This window comes from Adiantum capillus-veneris, chromosome 6 (assembly GCF_014529385.1).
Source record: "Adiantum capillus-veneris isolate H3 chromosome 6, ASM1452938v2, whole genome shotgun sequence".
NCBI classification, from domain to species: domain Eukaryota; kingdom Viridiplantae; phylum Streptophyta; class Polypodiopsida; order Polypodiales; family Pteridaceae; genus Adiantum; species Adiantum capillus-veneris.
This window is the reverse complement of record NC_140936.1, coordinates 30,755,940-30,776,013: the sequence shown is the minus strand read 5'-3', so window position 1 is coordinate 30,776,013 and position 20,074 is coordinate 30,755,940. Positions and strand designations below refer to the sequence as shown.

Sequence of the window (20,074 nt, the reverse complement as noted above, 5' to 3'; positions counted from 1 at the left end):
TGGGGAAGGTGACCTAGAAGATGTGGAACCGGATGGAGGAATGGGTGATGCCGTATGTGGAGGTATGGGTGATGAGGTTGGTGGACTTCTACTAGGTACCAAGGGTTGTCTTCTGTTGTTGTACTTCAGAGGACTCAGTAGTGCGCTTTGACGCTCTAATGACCGCCTTGTGTGTGTCATGCAGCGACCACAAACCCACCCAAGCTTTGGGCAAGAAGATCTTTAGCTGGCTGAACACAGGTCTAGACTCTACTAGACCAAGGCAAGTGACTAGACCACCAGGCTGGACCAGGGACGAGGAATGACTAGACCAGGAAGAGGAAGGCCTAGACCAGGACGAGAGCTGGTTGGACCGGGGCGAGAGAGGACCAGACCAGCAGGCTGCACAGTGCAAGGCAAAGTAGGCGAAGCTAGGTAAAAACCAGCTAGCTCCTCGATTTTGTACCTCAACAGAGAGTCAGACTTCAGTTGAGGTCCCATCGGGCGTGCAAAAAATGAGCACTTGTAGCGCGGATAGTGTGTCGTGCTCTCTACAGTGGGTGCTCCTAAGTGCAATGTGTGTGACGTCTCACTCAAAACAGAATGAAAATTCACAAGAAACAATAGATGGCAGCTAATCAAGATAGAGACACAGTAGCAGACCAGAACATATGGACTCGACTATCTCAAAGAACCGATATAGACTCTGGCGTGGCAGCACACTCAACTCCAGCCCAAAACTCACGGGTTCAATGGGGGTGTCGAGGCTCCGATGTGCAAGGATGGTGCAGACGTGCTGTGTATAGACTCGCTACTCTAGACGACGACGCTGGACCATATATGAAGAAGATAATAATCATGACCCAACAGCTACTCCTCACATGTACAACCATAAAGAGCTACCAACGGCTCATAAATGTCATCCATCTAAGTCTATCCTTAAACTGAGTGGTGGTGACTTGGCCACGATGTCCACTAGGCCATCGTCCGTATCCTTGCCACGTGTCACGACCCAGCCCAAAGAGTCTGTCCAGTGTGAACCAGACCAGACCAACTGTACTAACTATGTGTCCTATGAAAGTGACATTGTAGCCTGCTACAAGGGTGTACAGACCAAAGGCGAGAGACTACCAAGTTCGACCGAGACCAAGACCAAGACCATTACCGCAGCGGAATGAGATTTTAGTTGAGGTCCCACCGGGCGTGCCAAAAATGAGAGCACCTATAGCAGGAATAGTGTGTTTGCTCTCTACTGTGGGTGCTCCTCAGTGCAATGTGCGTGAAACCTCACTCCAACAGAATGAAAACACTGTAAGCAATGAACAAGAGAGCAAACTCAAGTAGCTCAGCAATAGACTCTAAACACCATGGGACTCGACTACCTCTTGTGAACCAGTACAGAGTCTGGCTGGCAGCACACTCAGCTCCAAGCCCAAAACTCACGGGTACAAAGGGGCGCCGAGGCTCAAATGTGCAGGGAGAGTGCAGATGTCTGGTGCTAGACTGAACGCATGACACTGGACTCAAGACTGAAGACTCATAAAACCACCTAGAACAGCATACCAAGACTAAGCAAATATGAGCATATATACAAAAAGGGCAACCAACGGATACTCAAATATCTTGAAGTCCAGTTGTGCCTATCTCCAAACTGTGGCCGGGAAGAATTGGCCACGGTGTCCCCAGACCACCACTCCTACCACGTGTCAAGTCCACCCAGTGTGAACCCACAACTAGGACCTGTAACTGTCTTATCGTGCACAGTGTCACGGTAGCCCAGTTACAATCCATAAAACTCCTAGCCTCCACCAGTGTCTCCCCAGTGAGGTATCATAGACAGTCTCCTCCGTCCAAGAGAACTCATGAAGCGTCTACAATCTAAATCTAACCTTAGGAGCTCTCTCTAGACCAAGAAAGGTTAGGCCCCTTCCTACAAAAAACTGTAAAATGAAAATTCAATCCATAGTGGCCCATATGGCATCCCTCAAGGGTATATCAAGAAATCTCCGTAGACCACAAGCATAGAATTGGACTGACAACCTCATGGATAAGGAAACATTTGATGGTGAAGCAAAGCTTGCTCAATAATCAAAGTCCTGAGCTAAACAAGGAGACTCAATATCCTGCTTTCACCCATTAGTGCCTACTGTGAGAGGCACCTATGATTGGATCTCCAAAGAATCGACTAACTATTGAACTGGCGTCTGCTAGGGCAACTCCTCGGGTGGACACTTCTCATAATGTGTATCATATGTATTATTAGGATATATCACATGAGTTAACCGGAGAGAATTATTAATAGCTGAAATGTATACTTTTAAGTATATATTAGAGGGGTTTAGGGGTTTTTTAAATAGGCCCACAATGTAACTACATGCATATTGGGAAATTATTAATAATCTCTTGAACGTGCGTGATATAGGGAGCTTTTGATGAGTGATGGCCCCGGAGGGAAACTCAAGCTGATCGTGAAATGCCTCTGACTGTTGATCATCATGCTCTACCTGCCTGTCCAACTGATTTGAATCACCCTCTCGAGCATGGTTTGGTAACCTTACATTAAGAGGTCTATCTGGGGCCTGCTTTGCCTCATCAATCCTCTGTCCACTGTTAGATTCTTCATCTCCACATGCTTCGCACACTGTCTACAGGCTCCTCACCACTCACGTGCACTGGCCCTTGGTTGTGGGTTGGCCACCCGTACACCTGCTGGACATGGATCTCAGGCATACTTAGGGTTGTTCAGCACAATTCCCACTTTAGACCTGTTTTGGTCACATATTCCCCCATTTATATTGGAGGGTCATATTTTTAGGTCATTGGGCTATATTGAGAATTATTGCCCGACCAACCCCTATTCTCCTATATATAGGAGGGGGGGCACCCTCATTTGTCTTGTCTCACACCATGTAGCCATCTGCAATTATTGGGCTGCCAACCTTTCCACCATCTACCTTCTCTCATCTCTCTCTCTCTCTCTCTCTCTCTCTCTCTCTCTCTCTCTCTCTCTCTCTCTCTTGCCATTGTCTCTTTCTCTCTCTCACCTTCCGCTGCACAGTTTGACATGGTATCAGAGCTCTAGGCTTGGATATGCCATCGCCTACACCTAGGAGGACTCCGCGGAGATTTTCATCGCGAAGAATTGCTTCATCTCTATCAACGTTTTTGGGACCATCGTTTTTTTGCTTCAGCCCTAGCGTTTTGTGGATCTGCATCTTCTTCTGCAACCTTTGCTAGCATCCCTCCCTCCTCCTGCCTCGTCGCCACCACTTGCCCTCTCCTCTGCCTGGCGTTTTTCACAGAGATCTGGATCAGCGTTTTTGCAGGAGGGCAACTGGTTGACCTTGCTTTTTTCGCAGGAAGGCAGCCCACTAATCTGCATTTTTTAGCCCTATGCTCTTGCGTTTTTGGGCAGGACAGCAGCCAGTTGCACTAGCGTTTTTGGCAGCAGGACAGGCAGATTGACCAACGTTTTACCTCTACTTCAGCCATTCCTCCTTGCCGATCTTGGACAGCTGGAGCCCCGCTCTTTGCCCCTTGGTCTTCCCACTTGGAAGCTGATGAATCCCTGACTTTGCCGGCGATTCTTTGGCTTCTACCTTGCTGATTTTCAGCCTGTTTTGGTATATTTACAGCCCTCACGTTACACTTTCGGCATCCGGTGATTCCATCACCTGGCGTTTTGCTCAAACCCATGCGTTCTTGCGGTCTTTCCAGCTCCCTTTTTGCTGCGTTTTCAAGTTTTGGACAGCACCTCTACTTTGCCCCTTCAGCATCCCTTCAGGTTTCCCTTGCCTCTCTCGTCACTTACACCCTACTTCGTGGTCATTTCGCATTCCCTTGACTCAGATATAGGTTTTGGCACAACAGACGGACCTCCCTCCACATTGCAGATCTTCCCTCCTCGAGGTTCTCTTGCCCTCGGGAAGATGCAGGGGATTGGATTGGTACACGTACTTATGTGGACGTGGCTTGTGATTTCCACCGCTACTTCTTCCTGAGTAACCCTCCCTCCCTCTCCCTCGACTGTTGTCTCTCTATTTGGGATTGCCCTATCCACCTCCTTCATTGGTTCTCTGTATGATAGACCCGTGCCTCTTGGCACGTCAGACACTTCTTTTGGACATGTTCTCCTAGATGTGAGTATCCTTCAGCATCTGGATGCATGCATGGTCTCTTCCGGCACACTGCTCCATGGTGGCTATTTTGCCTTGCCTCTACTTGGTAGAGCCTCTTCCTTGCTTCTGCTTGGTCCTGTGGCTCCTCCACTTGCAGTTTGGATGTACCTATGCACTACTTACACTGTGAAGACCTCATGGATGTTCATTACTTTGCTGGTCCACTCCGAGGCTATGACTTCTACAACACCACTCATTCTTCCCGACGCATCCTCTTAGTCGTCCTTTGCCTCACCACATTCCATTACTTTCCCGGGGGGGAGTTCTCCTATGAGGCATGTCTTCCCGACTTGCACTTGCAAACTCTCTTGGATTTTTTGTCCAGACCCCGGTGGTGTATGTGCTCCCATAGGTTGACTTTCCCCAGGATCTCCTCTGACTCTTTTGTCAGATATTGTGTGTCTGCCATGGAATGACAGATCATATTGGAGCTTATATATACCTCCAAGACGATTCTTCTCCCGGAAGATTGCAGATACTGCGGTCTCTACATGGATGGATTGCTTATCCTGTCATCTAGAGCAAAGGCAAAAGAAGATTGGAAGAGGAATTAACGAGGTGGACAAAGAAGCCATAAAGAATGAAATTACCAAGGAACTAACCAAAAGCATTGAATTGAACATGGAAGGCACACTGGAAGGGTGGGTGGATGCGGTTACGAACAGAATTCATTCAATCTAGATATTATTAAGTTCACAAAAATTTAATTCAGAACATATATCAGTGCAACTGGTACTAAGAATTCAACAAAAAGAATCTGAGGGTTCAAATGAGGGTAATCTTCATAAGCACTGGTTTAAGCTTGATTGATGGTAGTGCTACTAAGTACAACAACCCTTTTCCCCTTTAAAATAAAATCCTTTATACTTTTGCTGTCATCTTGCTTCTGAGTACGAACAGAGTCTCCATGGAATGAAAAAAGCATGCAAGTCACTTATCCATGGCACCTATGATTTGAATCATTTGACTCGAATCAGCAAAAACTTATTGCAAAAACAAACAGCACTATTCCAGTTCTGCAAGGACTACACAAAAATTTGTAAATTTCTGATGACTTTGAATAGAATTTGACACTACTCCTCCTAGTAGAGATATTTAAAGACAATGTACATTGGTGTGTGTCAGCAGTGTCGCAGTCAACAAATGCAATCATCTCTTGTTTTGTGATGTTGTCATTTTTGTGAATGTGACAACATCATGTAATAATCGCAAACATGTGCACAATAGGCTGCATAAATCCTTGAATAGAAGAAAATAATAGTGAACTCGCCTTCAGATTGAATTTTGCAAGCACAAGCCGGCTGAATGCCATCAGATGAGGTAGCCTCAGCTCCATAGCTCGTCGAAGGCAACAATTTAGCAACAAAACCAACTGCTCTTGGACACTCAGTGATGGACCATTTCCAACATTCAAGCCAGGAAGACTCAATTCAGATACGTCTGCATCACTAGGAGCTCCAATCTCAGAGATCAAGTGACATAATGCTGCTAGTGCATGAGCGAGGCAAGCATCATCATTATTCTGAACACACAGCAGAGGCAACTCTTTAAAAAAATCTTCTTGCTTTGAAGAGATGAGGTATTTTCCATCACAACAAGGAAGCAATAGGAAAAACCTGCTGTGCAATTCCAACTGCTTCATATAATGACTGCAAAAACCACCAGAGATTTTTTACCTGTCTATGCACGTTTCCACATTCTGCTTCCGAGAACTAACAAATTTTGTGTTCATACAGCTGATGCCATTTTGATGGGAAACATTTATAAATAGTGTATGTGTTTCAGGAATGGGTAAATTTTACCTGCAATGCTTGGCTTGTATGCCCAAAATGTGCATGCATAGAGCCAAGTGCCAGCAATCCCCCAGCCTGAGACCGTCCAGTAGTTGTACCTGGACTAATAGTGCTGTTCAGAGGTCCCTTTCCAGCGCTGAATCAAAAGAAGAATATAGAAGCAGCGTAAGTGGCAGCAAAAATAGCCCCAACGCCGTGCAGTTAAAAAAATGTTTCTCTTACCCCCAACACCCCCACCCCCACCCCCCCCCCCCAAAAACAAAAAAAAGAACCCTAATAGAACTTGTTTTGTTTAGCAGAACTCTCATAGTATGCTCTGCTTTTACTGTGAGCCCACTGATATATCACACTGGCTACAGAGTGAACGCCACTAAACCACTCACCGTCCATCAGCTGTACCAAGAAAGAAAGAAAGTTTTTTAACGTCTCTGTGAGGCCGAAGTCGGCCTATGAGACAAATCAAGTATACATGTGTATATGTCTTTTGTCTATCCGAAAAGACAAAATAGTTCGGATTGGTACAAAATAAAAGAAAGAAGGATGTCTGGTGGGTGATGGGATCTATGGCGGTGGGTGGAGCTCTAGTACTAGGGATATGTGCATATCTATAAGCTGAGGGTAGCATAACCATCCAAATGCACCAATCTAGCTAGCTCCATCCTGTGCTATTGGGAGGGGGTGTAAAATGTAGTACATGGAAGGGTCGGGAGCCATCATCAGGGCTCGTCTCTCCTCAACAGCTCGATGTGCTCGAGTCCGGATCTCCTCAATCTGTCTGCGGTGGAGTGGTCGGGCCTCGCCTCTGGTAGCCCGCGCGCATCGTCGGGCCTGGCTCGCCCAACTTGTTGAAGGGTCACTCCCCTCGATGGCTCTGGGAGTGGAAGAGGTGTAGCTCTCTGAAAGAAATCTGTAAATTGTGACTGTTCCCCTTCCCCCCCCCCCCCCCCCCCCCCCCCCCCCCCCCGGGGTCTCTGCAGGTGGCTGCGAAAGTGTCCCTTTGCCTTTATATCTCTAGCAAGTAGTGCCCCAGCTGTCTCTGATCTCGAGACTGCATGATATCTCGGAAGGTAGGCTGCCTCTCTCAATAGGGGCTCGTACCGGCCTCTGATATCCGCATAGTTCTGCATCTGCAAACAAAATGCTCCTCGCTCTCCACTTCCTCTCTGCATACTCTACACAGTCTCCCCTCCATGGGAATGTCATGAGCTCGCCCCACCTCGATCTCTAGTCTGTGTGATGACACTCTTGAGCTGAGACCAATCACCACCAATGAGCTGTGTGGCATGTAGGTGTCCATATAGCGTGGTCGTTGTATGAACCCGTCCTGGTCTCTGTAGTGTGACATCTTGCATCGAAGGGGAGATGTGATCCAAGTCTGTCTCATATAGAGCTGCCAGAGATCTTGTCGAGTCACAATGTTTCTCTCACTGCATGAGAGATGAAGGTGGGGGGAGTCGAGGTCGTATTGGAAAGGTGGTAAACTCTCCACGTCAAGGCCGTGTGCATCTAATATCTGTATAGCTAACTCAAATGCTCATCGTGTGAGTCTGTCGGTTGGGAGCTCTCTCGCTCTTTATATGAAACAGACCGTCTCGAAGAGTGCCTCCACTATCATGGCGGGGGGGGGAGGCAAGCTCTGCTCTGATGATGTCCGGCGGCACTGTGTGCTTGCCTCGAAACAAGCGTGAAATCATATAGATCTGTGGTCTCTCAATCCGTGCCCATTGGTTATATGTCAATCCGGATGCCCACATTGCTGCTGCATACATCAGGGCTGAAGTGACTCATGTGTCGAATAGCCACCCCTTCGTGCAGGGCTCCTGAAAGTGTGCCTGATGGCATCTCTGCTCTAGCATGGCCACTACTGCATATCTCTGGTGAGTCTGTCAGTGGCAGCCTGTGCCATGGCGAATGGTCCCTGTCTACAGGTGAATGTGACTCCCAGGTAGATGTAGGAGGTGACCACCTCTACTGGTCCTCCTACTGCTGTAAATGTGGTTGCTCGTCAAACTGCTCTGGAGGTGTGGAAGATCATGATCTTGGTTTTCCCCATATTCATTGTGAGTCCCTTGTCTGTATAAAACTCATCCAAAGCTCTAAAATGGCTCTGTAGCCCCTCTGGTGACTCTGAAATCAGTACACTGTCATCAACATATAGCATAATGTGGACCGTGGTACCTGCTAGGTCCACTCCTGCCCCTCCTCATAGGATGTAGTCGGAGATCTCGTCGATGTAGAGTCCGAAGAGGGTTGGGGAGAGGGGGCGTTGGCATCCTTGCTTAACACCGATGGTGCTAGCAATAGATTCTGACAAACCGCCTAGGCAGCGAACTCTCCTAGTCACTCTCTCATAGAGAGCGTACATGGCCCATATCATCTCCGAAGGTCTCCCCCAACTCTGGAGTCGTCGAAAGAGCCTCTCCCGTGGGATAGTGTCAAACGCTTTGCGGACATCCACAAAGGAGCAGTAAATCCTCTTCTTCCGCACCTTTGCCCCATCAACGAGGCAGCGCAAAACGAAGATGTGGTCGATAGTAGAGAAGGTCCGCCTGAATCCTGCCTGGCCAAGAGCCCGTAGACCCTCAACCTCCCTGCAAGAATTAAGCTCAGCCTCGAGAACTAAGTAAAAACTAAAAACCTGACGAGATGAAGATTGAACATTGAGCCGAACGGATAAGCTAAACTAAAAAACATTTTTGCACAAAATGTGCCATAAACAATCTAAGGCTTGACCCTTCATGCAAGTTGAGGGTGTTCGCATGGTCTCTGTTGACGAGCAGATTGGTGCAGGTGATCAAAAATACTGCAAGCACCACATATGAGGGTGTAGGTGTTAGTGCTCCCCAAGGATCCAACCTGCACACTTAAAACGACACATAGTCAAACATGCACATAAAGCATCATACGGGATAGACATCTGACTTGCCTCCCAACCATGTAGCCAAATTGGCTCACGTCCGAGTTGGGAAGCCTACAGCTACTCCTGCCTGGTGTCACCTCAACAACTGGCTTCCAAATACCACAAGCCCACACCCTAGCTTGGGTGTCCGGGCAAGCCCTGCCAAAGATCTTTAGTCCAAGTATGGTGATCACACAAAAAAGCTCACACATAAGCCCAAGGTCCTATTTATAGGACTTCATAACTTCCCTAACACTTCACAGGCACAACTGACGTGCACATCCTGATATCTAGGGACATGATTTTCCCACTCATATCGAATTGTTGTCCTCAAACAATTTCCTTGGTTATGTAACTGGTGAACCAACTCTTCAAGACCGTACCCATGCCCAAGTCCCAACTGATTCAAGCTGACGTTTTTAATATATCAGATACTCTGAGTTAGAGGCACGGAAAGACTGCTTTTCATTCTACCTTGTTAAAGGGTAACACTTGATGAATGCTAAGATGTGAGTCTAGATCTAACTAAGAGCATGTACCCATGCACAACATTTCCAGTCCTTGGGTATTTCAAGATATACCCCACATGCCCCCTTGGAGGCTTGGCACTCATGAATCTGCAGAGCTGCTTATGCTCATTACATAAATGGTTGCACGATCACAGTCAAGTGTAGCGGAATTAACATGGTAAAGAATTAGGTTTTACACTTCCACAAATCTTTCCTTCTTTCCTTGCGTTGATGATTGCCTATTAGTGTGACTAATAATTCCTTTTATTTTTTTGAAGAGAGGGAATGAGAGAGAGAGAGAGAGAGAGAGAGAGAGAGGTAGAGATGTGTAGAGAGAGGAGAGAGATTTGATTTGGTATTAACGTCCGCGGGGGGCCAGAAATGACCCATGGGACCTCAAAGTGATACATAGTCTCCCCTCAAGGGGGTGTATGGTGTGGTGTGTGTTATTCTCTTTTTGTGTTCCTATGAGTGTCTTTTGATGCTCAAGTATGCGGGTGAGGTATGTGCCGAGAGCTGTAGGGGATGGGTCTGTCTTGGATAATAGGTCCGCAAAGGTAGAGCAACCGCTTAGAAGTGGTTGAAAGTTAACCCGGATGTGAGCGTATTCTGGGCATTCCAATGTCACATGTGAGAGAGAGAGAGAGAGAGAGAGAGAGAGAGAGAGAGAGAGAAATGAAATGAAATGATATATTAACGTCTTCAAAAGGCCAAAATGACCTATGAGACCAAGCCGTTACAACATAGTGAATCTGATACCATGTCCGGAATCAAAAAGAGAGAGAGAGAGAGAGAGAGAGAGAGAGAGAGAGAAATGAAATGAAATGTTATATTAAAAGGCCAAAGTGACCTATGAGACCAAAAAGTTACTATGTGATGGATCTAATACAAAGTCTGAGTAACAAAATAAAAATACTATAGAATCCTAAGCTGCTAGATGTGAGCTAAGCAGCTAGTTGGGCTTGTGTAGGATACGGTTAGGGGGTAGGGGGTGAAGTGAGTGGGGCGCTAAGACAACATGGTGTGGATGTATCCTCAAAGAGAGGTAAATCTTAGGAGATCCAGCATCGATCGCTGGCAGATCTCATCAATCTCCTCCACGGTCACACACACACACACACACACACACACACAAGGAGAATGACACCCGATGGGGTCCCAACTAACCCTCTCAAGGGCCCCCCACACCATTGTTGATTTGGTATTTGCTTTCAATTACATAAATGGAATGTACACACATGCAATACCTTAAAGTGCACACACAAACGCAAACTCTACTAGGGAATGTCGCCTTTGAGGCTGATTTAATGCACCTATGATCCGTCTCAATGTGGGATTGCAGATGGCCACCAAGGGGTAGATCTGGGGCTGATTTGTGCTCCCAATGTGAGAGGAATGAAGGGCTGAAAACGCAGGTCTCCACGATGCCGATGATGGGCAGCAAGGGGAGCACTCGATGCGACGAGGGAATGGCCGAGAAGAGGCTCAATGGGCTGCTGAAGTACCAGAATGCAAGAGGAAGGCTAGTGAGGTCAGATCCAAGCCATTTCCGGCGAGAAATGGGGTTGAAATCTGAAAACACTGGCTGATCTGCTGAAACTTGCAAGCGCTAGGGCTGATCTGCTACTTTGGAGCAAAACGCCAGGGTTGATGGCTGATCTCAACCGCTAGCATGCATGATGCAAAAACGCTAGCTGCTCTACTGCAAAATTGCCAAGGCCAAGGTAGCACCAGCAAATCTGAGAGAAATCGCTAGATGAATTGCTCCCTTTATAGGTGAGATTTATAGGTTATAGACCTCTTAAGGCTTAGGTAGGGCAAAACCTCTGTCAAATTCTCATAAAATAAATTTTTAGGTAGCAGCATTTCTCTTCTCTCACTAATCCCCCATGAGGATTGTCTCATAGAATGAGGACCACATTTTGCACGCCATCACGATCATTTGAGAAGGGAGCTCCAGAGATGCCTTGTGGGTGGACCTATTGATATTCTTATGCTACAAGAGCATCATCTATGTCAAGGTAGGTTCACCACGTACGTCCGGAATGTTACCTTACTGTACGGTTGATCTATACGGATCCGTACCGTAGGGATCGATCCGTACGGTGCTTTTTTTTTTCTTTAATTCAGCCACTTATCCAACGTGAGGGTTTTGCTAGGCCCAAGCGACTATTTTTTGGGGCTTATTTTTAAGGCACTTGAGCATTGAGCAGTAACAAATTGCAGAGAACCAGTAACCAATCACTATAGAGAAATTTGCAGAGAAGCAGTGTGCAGGTAAAGTCTCTCTCTCTCTCTCTCTCTCTCGTGTCACGTGTCTGTCTTATTGTTTGCGACAGATTCATCATGCCTAAGCCATGCAACCCGTACTGGAAGGAGCATACCAATGTCATCCGCATTATCAACACTCCAGGCCAAGCGGGTTCCGGCACTCGACGATGGCAATGCAAGTACTGTAATTTTCAGCTCACAAGTACAATTTCTCGTGTCGTCAAGCACCTGACAGGCATTGGCACGACCAACAATTGTGGAGGGTGCAAAAAGGTTCCACAGGATATTATGGACAAGCTGATTGCGGAGAATTTTTCGGAAGTACCAACACCAAAAAAAATACAGGTAGCCAACACACACAGGATGCTCTTATTGGGGATTTTGGTGGTTCATCTTCCGAGGTTCAAGAGGATCATCCCACTACTGGTTCTAGTAGAAAGAGGGCTCGAGTTGTGAAGGAGGAGGAAGATCAAGGTGATATGGATGCACGTAGGCAAAGCACCTTGCCTTCGTGTGTGAACACTCTTTCTTGGGTGAAGGAGCGTCAGAAGGTGGCTGAGCTGGAGATTGCTCGCACTCTCATTGAGTGCAACATCTCCTTTAATGTTTTGAGGACTGAGCAATGGAAGAGGATGGTCCGGGCTATAGCTGATGTTGGTCACACAGATTCATGGTCAGGGGTGGAGTATAAAAAGATGCGCACTACAATGCTTGATGAGCAGAAGGCTTTGATAGATAAGGCTTTGGTCCCGGTCAAGGCCGGTTGGCAGCAGTTTGGGTGCACCATCATATCAAATGGCTGGAGTGATGTTCGTAGGCAGCACATCATTAATATTCTTGTGTCGTCTTTGTCTTGGCACATACTTCTTGCGCGCTGTGGATGAAGGGAAGGCCGGAGAGCGCATCAGTGGTGAGTTTATCTTTGGGCACATCAAGAAAGCTATTGATGAGGTTGGGAAGGAGAATGTGGTACAGGTTGTGACTGACAATGCCTCAAATTGTAAACTTATGGGTGAAATGGTCGAGGCAGCTTACCCTCGGATTTCTTGGACTCCATGTGCTGCGCATTGTCTTGACTTACTTATGGAGGATATAAGCAAATTTCCTTGGGTATTGCCTATTGTTACAGATGCCACTAAGATGACCACCTTTTTCCGCAAGAAACATCAAGCTTTAGCTATCTTCAGGAGCCACAGTACACTTGATATGGTGCGACCCTCAAAGACCAGATTTGCTTATATGTATTTAGTGTTGCAGAGACTCTTCAAATTGAGGGATCCACTTCTCCAGACAGTTGTGGACCCGCTCGATGAGTCCTTTTGGACACAGGTTCAGAGTTTGACAGTGGCATTGCAGCCAGTGTATGCGCGTCTTCGAGTCACAGACATGGAGGGCTCTACATTGGGCCTAGTCTATCATCCCTTCATGGAAATGAAGAGACACATTACAGAGTGTGTGTCTCTGACACAGATTATTGCTTTTGTTGCAAATCTTCTAGTAGACTTGTTGTCATTTGAATTTGCCAATTCAACTTTGTTTTACTGCTGAAAGTTTCAGCCGAGATGACATCATGGCCATTGTAGAAAAAAGATGGACTTTCATAAGTCGTCCAATTCACGGGATGGCTGCATTGCTTCATCCTTTCTACAAGACGCTAGAGCTTTTCCATGAAAGGAGTCTCTTAAAGCTCAAGGATGATTACATCAATATGATGTACGACATTGACGATCAGCTGGAGATTGATGCAGAGATGATCAGCTTCATGAACAATCTAGGACCATCCTTTGCTAGAGTTGTGGTGTTGAGGCCAGAGGCTACCAAGTTTCCTCTTACATGGTGGCAGAATAATGGGACACAAGGTCTTCCAACGCTTACACATCTGGCTTTACGAGTACTTTCACAGGTAATTGAGAATCTTGAGACTTGTAGTTTTTGTACAAGGTACTTAGTACTTACTATTGCCATATATTAAATCTCAATGCTCATTGTTGTAGGATTGCTCGGCTGGTGCATGCGAGCGTAACTGGAGCGCTTATTCCTTGGTACATACGAAGATCCGCAATCGTCTCAGCACTGCTCAACTAGAGAAGTTAGTCTATTGCCGAGCAAATATGAGGCTTGTGCGAGCCTACCACGCTTTGGGAACACCCAAGCAGGTCTACTATTAATCTTCACATGAATGATTGAGTCATGAATCATGATACACTCAGCCATTGACCCAACACGCGTGAAGATAGTGGCAGATCCTTGTGCTATAGAGGAGGTGGAGGCGCAGATCAGAAATGAGCAGGAAGAGATTATTCGACTGCTTCACAGGGAGTTGGAGAGTGTTGATCGGCGTGTAACGAGGTCATGCGCACGAGCTTTGGCTATTCCTCTACGTGAGAATGATCCAGACCCAGATAGTGCTCGAAGAGAGAGCATTCGTAAAGGGAAGCTACCTATTCGTTCTTCTCGGAAACGGGCAAACGAGGTTGTTCGTCTCATTGAGGCTTTGATAGAGGCAGCAGTAGAGGATGATCTACATGTGGCACAGGTGTCCGTGATGGCAGAGCCATAGTACGACGAAGAGGGCAATGTCCTGACGGATGGGGACTTGGTCCTTCAACAGAGTCTTCATCTGCATCTGATGATGATTTTTGAGGATGGGGCCATCACATGGAAGATGGGCTAGCTTTGAGCTAGCTATTTAGTGCTTTCTACTACTATATAGACAGACTTTTTGAATAGGATGGTTTCATTAATGATGGCTGATGAGCCTTTTGTTATGGCATGGGCCTTGTAGGCTATCACCTATGGTACTTTGTCATTTGATGTTTTCAGCATTGGTGTGTTCATTGTTATTTCAGATCTCATTTGACTCTTGAGCCTTGATGTTCTTGTTCAATTATCAATGCCGTCTTAACTTTTAAGTCTCTTGCAGTAGTTACACAGTATGTGGTAGTCTTGTAAAACATGTCTTTGAATGTCTCTATAAGTTGTTGGCTTCTCTCTTTATTTATATTGGAAAAGTCCTAGAAAATGTAGTATTTTGCGGTTTTTTTACGAGAGTACGTATTTTTACGTACATAAAAATTTTTCCTGAGCGGAACAACGTACAGTACGTACATATACGCCACGTACAGTACGTTTGGTACCACCTTGATCTATGTGAGAGCCGCATTCCACGATGTGGACACATTCAGCGAGGCAGGTATGAGACATTTTAATCGGCTGCTTTTGGGACTGGTGGCATTCAAGGAGGTGTATGTATGACTAATGCTGACTCATGGCAGCAGACCATTGTGGGCAGAGGTATTATTGTGCCAGGCAGGGCCCAATGGGTCACCATGAGCCTTGTGGACTTCTTGAACATTTATGCGTCCAACCATGAGAGTGCACAGGCTAACTTTTGGTCACATATTGTGGAGTCCCTTTGTCATGCAGAGCAGTGGTGCATTGGGAAGGACTTCAACATGTTGGAGGACCCCTCCGATAGGATTGGAGGCAACCATGCTACTGTTCACGGGGTTAAGTTAGCTGCTTGGAAGCGCCTATGTATCACTATGAGGATTTCGGATGTATGGCAGTATGCAAGCTTTATATGGCCCTCAAATAGCATCTCGTTCTCTCGATCTCACCCCAGAATAGGGGGCGTGAAACTATCCACGATAGATCGTTTCTATGCTAGTGACCATTTTTGTGACATGGGCGGATCGGTTGGCATTTTGGCAGGGACTACTTTTTCCGACCATGCACCAATGATTCTTACTGTGTCAGATAGACAGAGGAGTGCCAGTGTCTTGTTACGCATCTCCCAGAGAGGATTCTGTTGAATACAGAGCTCAGAGAGCAGGTTGTGGCGATGTGGATAGAGAGTTTGGACACGGAGGGGGACCCTAATGCTAGAGCGGCCAATGGCCTTGTGGAGCTTCGTCGCTACTTCTTCCAGGAGTCTGCAATTCATTTTTCTACGACCAGGGAGGAGGAGAAGCGACTCCGAAGGGGCATTGCCTCCCTGTAGAGGATGCAAGAGCGCCACCCAAGTAGCCCTTGGATGGAGGAGAAAATGCAGCATCCTCGGTAGGAGCTGATCACCATCAAGGAGCGATGCCACAAGTTTTCCTTGAATGATCAGACATCTCAATGAACTCAGAGTGGGTGACAAAGTTTCAAGTGAGTTCTTTGACATTGTGGGTCCTCGCCATGCGCACACGAGTGTTGGTCAGATCAAGAGGCCCAATGGGTCTAATGCTACAGAGCCCCAGGATATGCATGCAATTGCTGACTTTTACCACGAGCTACTCTCTGCAAAGCCACAATCAAAGCGTCGAGATGCATGCAGAGAGCAGGTGTGGGCACAAATGCCTTGTTTAGTCACTGAGGAGATGGGGAGCCAAAGGCTAGAGCGGCCACTCCAGCCTGGGAGCTACAGGAGGCCCTCAGGGCTCTTTCCAAGGGTAGTTGCCCAAGGGAAGATGGTTTGACTCCCAGTTTCTTCTTAGAGTGCCCAGCTTGGAGGTGCTTGGTCGAGACCTATGTAGTGCTTACCACCACATTCTGCACACTAGGGAGATGCCTAACAGCATGAGCGAGGGATTGATCTACCTTATCTCCAAGGAGGGTGGCTCCTTGGACGAGATTTAGCAGTGGTAATCCATCACCATTCTCAACTTAGCCTACAAAATCTTAGCAAAGGCTCTAAGTTTGAGAAATCAGCCGCTACTTGAGAGCGTTATACATGAGACGCAGACGGGTTTTGTCGAGGAGCGCAATATCCTTCACAACATCTTTACCTTTTGGGAGGCGATTTCCCTCGCACGTCTCCGAGGAGAGCATCTAGTGGTACTCCTCAATTTTGAGAAGGCATATGACAGAGTTGACTGGGGCTTCCTTGTGGGCACTATGCATCAGATGGGCTTTTCAAATGCATGGATTAGGGGAGTGTCAGTTCTCTGCCGGCGTGCGCACAAATCGGGTGTTGTTAGGAGGGGGGTCGCTTCATGCTCACACGATCAATTCAACAGGGCTGCCATCTCGCCCCCTTCCTGTTCCTTTACTATGCAAGGCGATAAGCAGGTTCTCGACCTCAAAGGAGGTTGGTTTGCATGGGTTGCAGCTGCCTATTCCAGGAGAGGAGCTCCTGGACGCTGAGTTTGCTGATAACTCAGGAATGTTTTTGGAGGGCCAGGAGGCCAACTTGCACAAATATGGGCACTCTCTTGAGGTGTTTTGTTGTGCATCGTGAGCATTCAACTGGCAAAAGACAGTGGCTTTCTAGGTTGGTAGTACTTCCATACCGGATTGGTTGCCTGGAGAGGGCTTTAGGTGGATTCCTCCAAGGACACTAGGACGTTACTTGGCTGTAAGGTTGGGTTAAATTTGTTACCAGAGCAGCAGATTGCTCCTCTCTTCCTTTCTATCAAGAGGAAACTGCTACATTGGAGCTCAGCACAGCTTTCTCTTACAAACAGGGTTGTGCTGGCCAACCAAGTGCTATTGGCCGCTATGTGGTACATCACGTCTTGCTGGATTTTCTCAAGCTCTTGCATCAGCTAGCTGGAGTTGTTGATCAGGAACTTCTTGTAGTCAGAGCGAGACTTGCAGTCAGCTCGGGCCAAGGTCTCCTGGCAAGTCATCACTTTACCTTGCTCTCAAGGAGGGTTCTGGATCATCGACCCAGCACGGCAAAGTAGAGCCCTTCTTGGGAAGCTTGTGGTCAAAGGACTTCTTCCAGGGGAGGAGCCCTGGAAGGAGCTGTTGGTTCACCGGATTCGAGCATGGATCCCACAGACGGGCGGCCCATGGAGCCCCTTCACACATTGGATCTTCTCAGAGATGCGATGTCAGGATATTGTAGCGGCTATACCTGCAAAGTGGTACATCCCTTTGGAGTCCGCAAATCCCTGCTGGATGGGGGCCTTCAACACGACTCGAGGTCCTCATCTCAATCAGGGTCGTTTAGACACAGGTTTGTGCAATTTCTTTGACGTTCAGAGGGAGGGCTGCCTTTATAGAGTCACTAACGAGGCACCAGAGGTGACTAACTGCTGCTTTCAGCGGATCAGAGTTGTGGGTATCAGTGGGAGGACTTGTGTCATAGACCCAGACCCAACAGATCTTGAGTCAGGGCACTAGAGGCTTTGGGCTAGGGAAAGTAGCCTCTTGCTGCGAGTGCAGTGGGACCCGAGGGAGCGGTTTTGGCGAGATTCTTTCCCAGTACACAGCTCGGCTTGGTTGGCACATATTAACAGCTAGGAGAGAGGCTCATCCTACTGCAGCAGCTCACCGGTAGGAGGGTCTCACATCTGAGTTCTTGGAAGGCTTTTGGGAGCGCTTATGGGATAGCAGGCAGCTGAGACGAGTCACGATGTTCCAATGGCTAGTAGCACATTGAGCGTACTGCAGTTGGGAGTTCATTGGTGCACAGCGGCCTCTCGGAAGTATGTGCCGCCTTTGACCTTCCACTTGAAACCCTACGGCATTCTCTATGGGACTGCCCCATGGCACAACAGGTTTGGCTTTGGATTCTTCGGATGATGCCCGCACTTTCTTCAGCCAGCTAGTACACTTGGGGCGCTGCAGCTTGGTCCGCACTCACGGGCCTAGCACTTCGTTTTGAGATGGCTGCAATCAACAGAATGATTGTGATACAGGAGGGCCGGCCTACACTTCAGCCAGCCACCGAGTTGGTCCCTCAGGAATGGAGCAGAGATAGGGAATGGTGTTGGGAGCTCATTTGCCGCTTGATGCTATGGTTCCTCTGGCGAGCACATTGCTTGTGCATCTTCGAGGCTCGACCCATCCCACCAGCGAAGAGAAGATTGTCCATGACATTTGGCTAGAGTTGATCCACACACTTGAGGGCAGTTTGAGAGACTCCAAGGCAGCTCCGATCGCATGCGGGAGGCCGTGGGGCCTTGCGACTTTGACGTCCAGGGCCCTTCTTCACCATGGTCCATGGTGCGTCTAAACGGCAATAGTAGTACCATCCACCAGTGTGGTTGTTTCCTCCGCCCATCTCCTCATTTAGCCATCTTTGTACATATCTTGTTTTTCATTGGGAGAGCCTCCCCACATGTCGATGTAGCCTCTCTAGCAAGGGCAGATTGTAGCCCATTGGGCAGTCTTCTTAACCAATGGAAGGATCCTTTTGATAAAAGAAAAAAAAAAAAAAGCTTAGCAAATACTTGCTCAACAACAAACCAAGCGGACCCTTAGGGTGGTTGGGACCCGACAGCCAGTGTCATCTCTCTTCTCTCTCTCTGCCTCTCTCTTTCATTGTGTTTAGTTCTTTCAAGTGAAGTAAAGGAGCCTTGTGCTTGTGCAAGTACTAGTTCTGAGTTAATATCCTTAAAACTCTTCCGTTGCACTTGGCACTGGTATCAGAGCCCTGGACGTGCTTTGGCTTTGCGAACTCAAGGGAAGAGAAGAATCAAGAACCCTAGGAACCTCTCCTGGATTTATTTTTTTCTCCATTTCGATGAACAAAGATCGGCGTCGGATATACAAAGATCCAGATCTCGAGTAACAAGATCTGCTTGCCTCATATGCGGATAATATGGCAGGAGTTGGAGTGTAAATCCTGTGATCCTCTTCTACATTCGCATTCGCATGTTGCGTGCATCCACTTCCGTTGTCATGGAACCATTCCAAGCACCCTTCCTTTGCTGCAATGTTTTCACGACACGACTGTTCGAGTGGCAATACTTGCTTGAAAGGCAAAGTCAGCATTGAGGTTGGTATTTTGCGTCAATAGTAAAGCTGCCTACTCACTTGTATGGTCGGTGTTTACATTGCAGTCGTACCTCAATCCACAGTATCCGTAAGTTTGGAGGCAATTCCTTTGGTTTATGCATCCACAAGCATCAGGGGCATCTAGAAGTGAAGGAAAGCATCTAAAAAGAAGACGTTCAGCAATCGCGTCTCACCTTTAAAAGGGGGGGATGTCACGTGCGCATTGCACTTGGGCCACGTGGACATGCTACTACTACAAGTTAGTATCAGTCTTAGTTAAGTAAAGCCTAGGGATCTAGTCTGGCACCTTTGTGAGCCTCTCCAAGGACCTGCATGCCCAATAGCATGGGGCTCTTCCTTAGAGCATCTAAACCATCCACATGATGGACAGACAGTGCCCATAGTACCCAGCAGATCAGCACTAGAATTTTTCCCTCGATGTCTGTCAGCGTTTCAACCTTTGGATTGAGATTGCAAGGTGTAGTGTGCTTGCGTTACCTTGATAGTGATGCTTCTTTCATACTTGGCTCCTCACTCACTGATAGTTGGAATTTGCAAAGATCTGTTAGGCAAGGCTTCCCTTTGAGTGCCTTACTTTTGTTGTTGCCATGCATCCTTTGCTTCTATATTTGGATCATTTGTTGACCTCTAGTGCACTATATGTTTTGCAATTGCTAGATGGTAAATTATTTGCAGCTCAAGCTTATGCTGATTATTCATTTTTTATGC

At 47.3% G+C, this 20,074-nt stretch overlaps 1 protein-coding gene across 4 annotated transcripts in view; it reads right to left on the bottom strand.

Annotated features, from left to right (window-relative positions):
* Window positions 1–20,074, bottom strand: part of LOC147455305 (anaphase-promoting complex subunit) — a 183,406-nt gene that overhangs the window by 38,279 nt on the left and 125,053 nt on the right. For all 4 annotated transcript variants that reach the window (XM_086514114.1, XM_086514112.1, XM_086514113.1 and 1 more), the window contains 3 exons: window positions 5,960–6,086; window positions 5,774–5,806; window positions 5,428–5,679 (listed from right to left, as the gene is read on the bottom strand). In XM_086514114.1, the coding sequence (XP_086370240.1) occupies window positions 5,428–5,679; window positions 5,774–5,806; window positions 5,960–6,086 (412 nt within the window). The remainder of the gene's footprint in view (window positions 1–5,427; window positions 5,680–5,773; window positions 5,807–5,959; window positions 6,087–20,074) is intronic.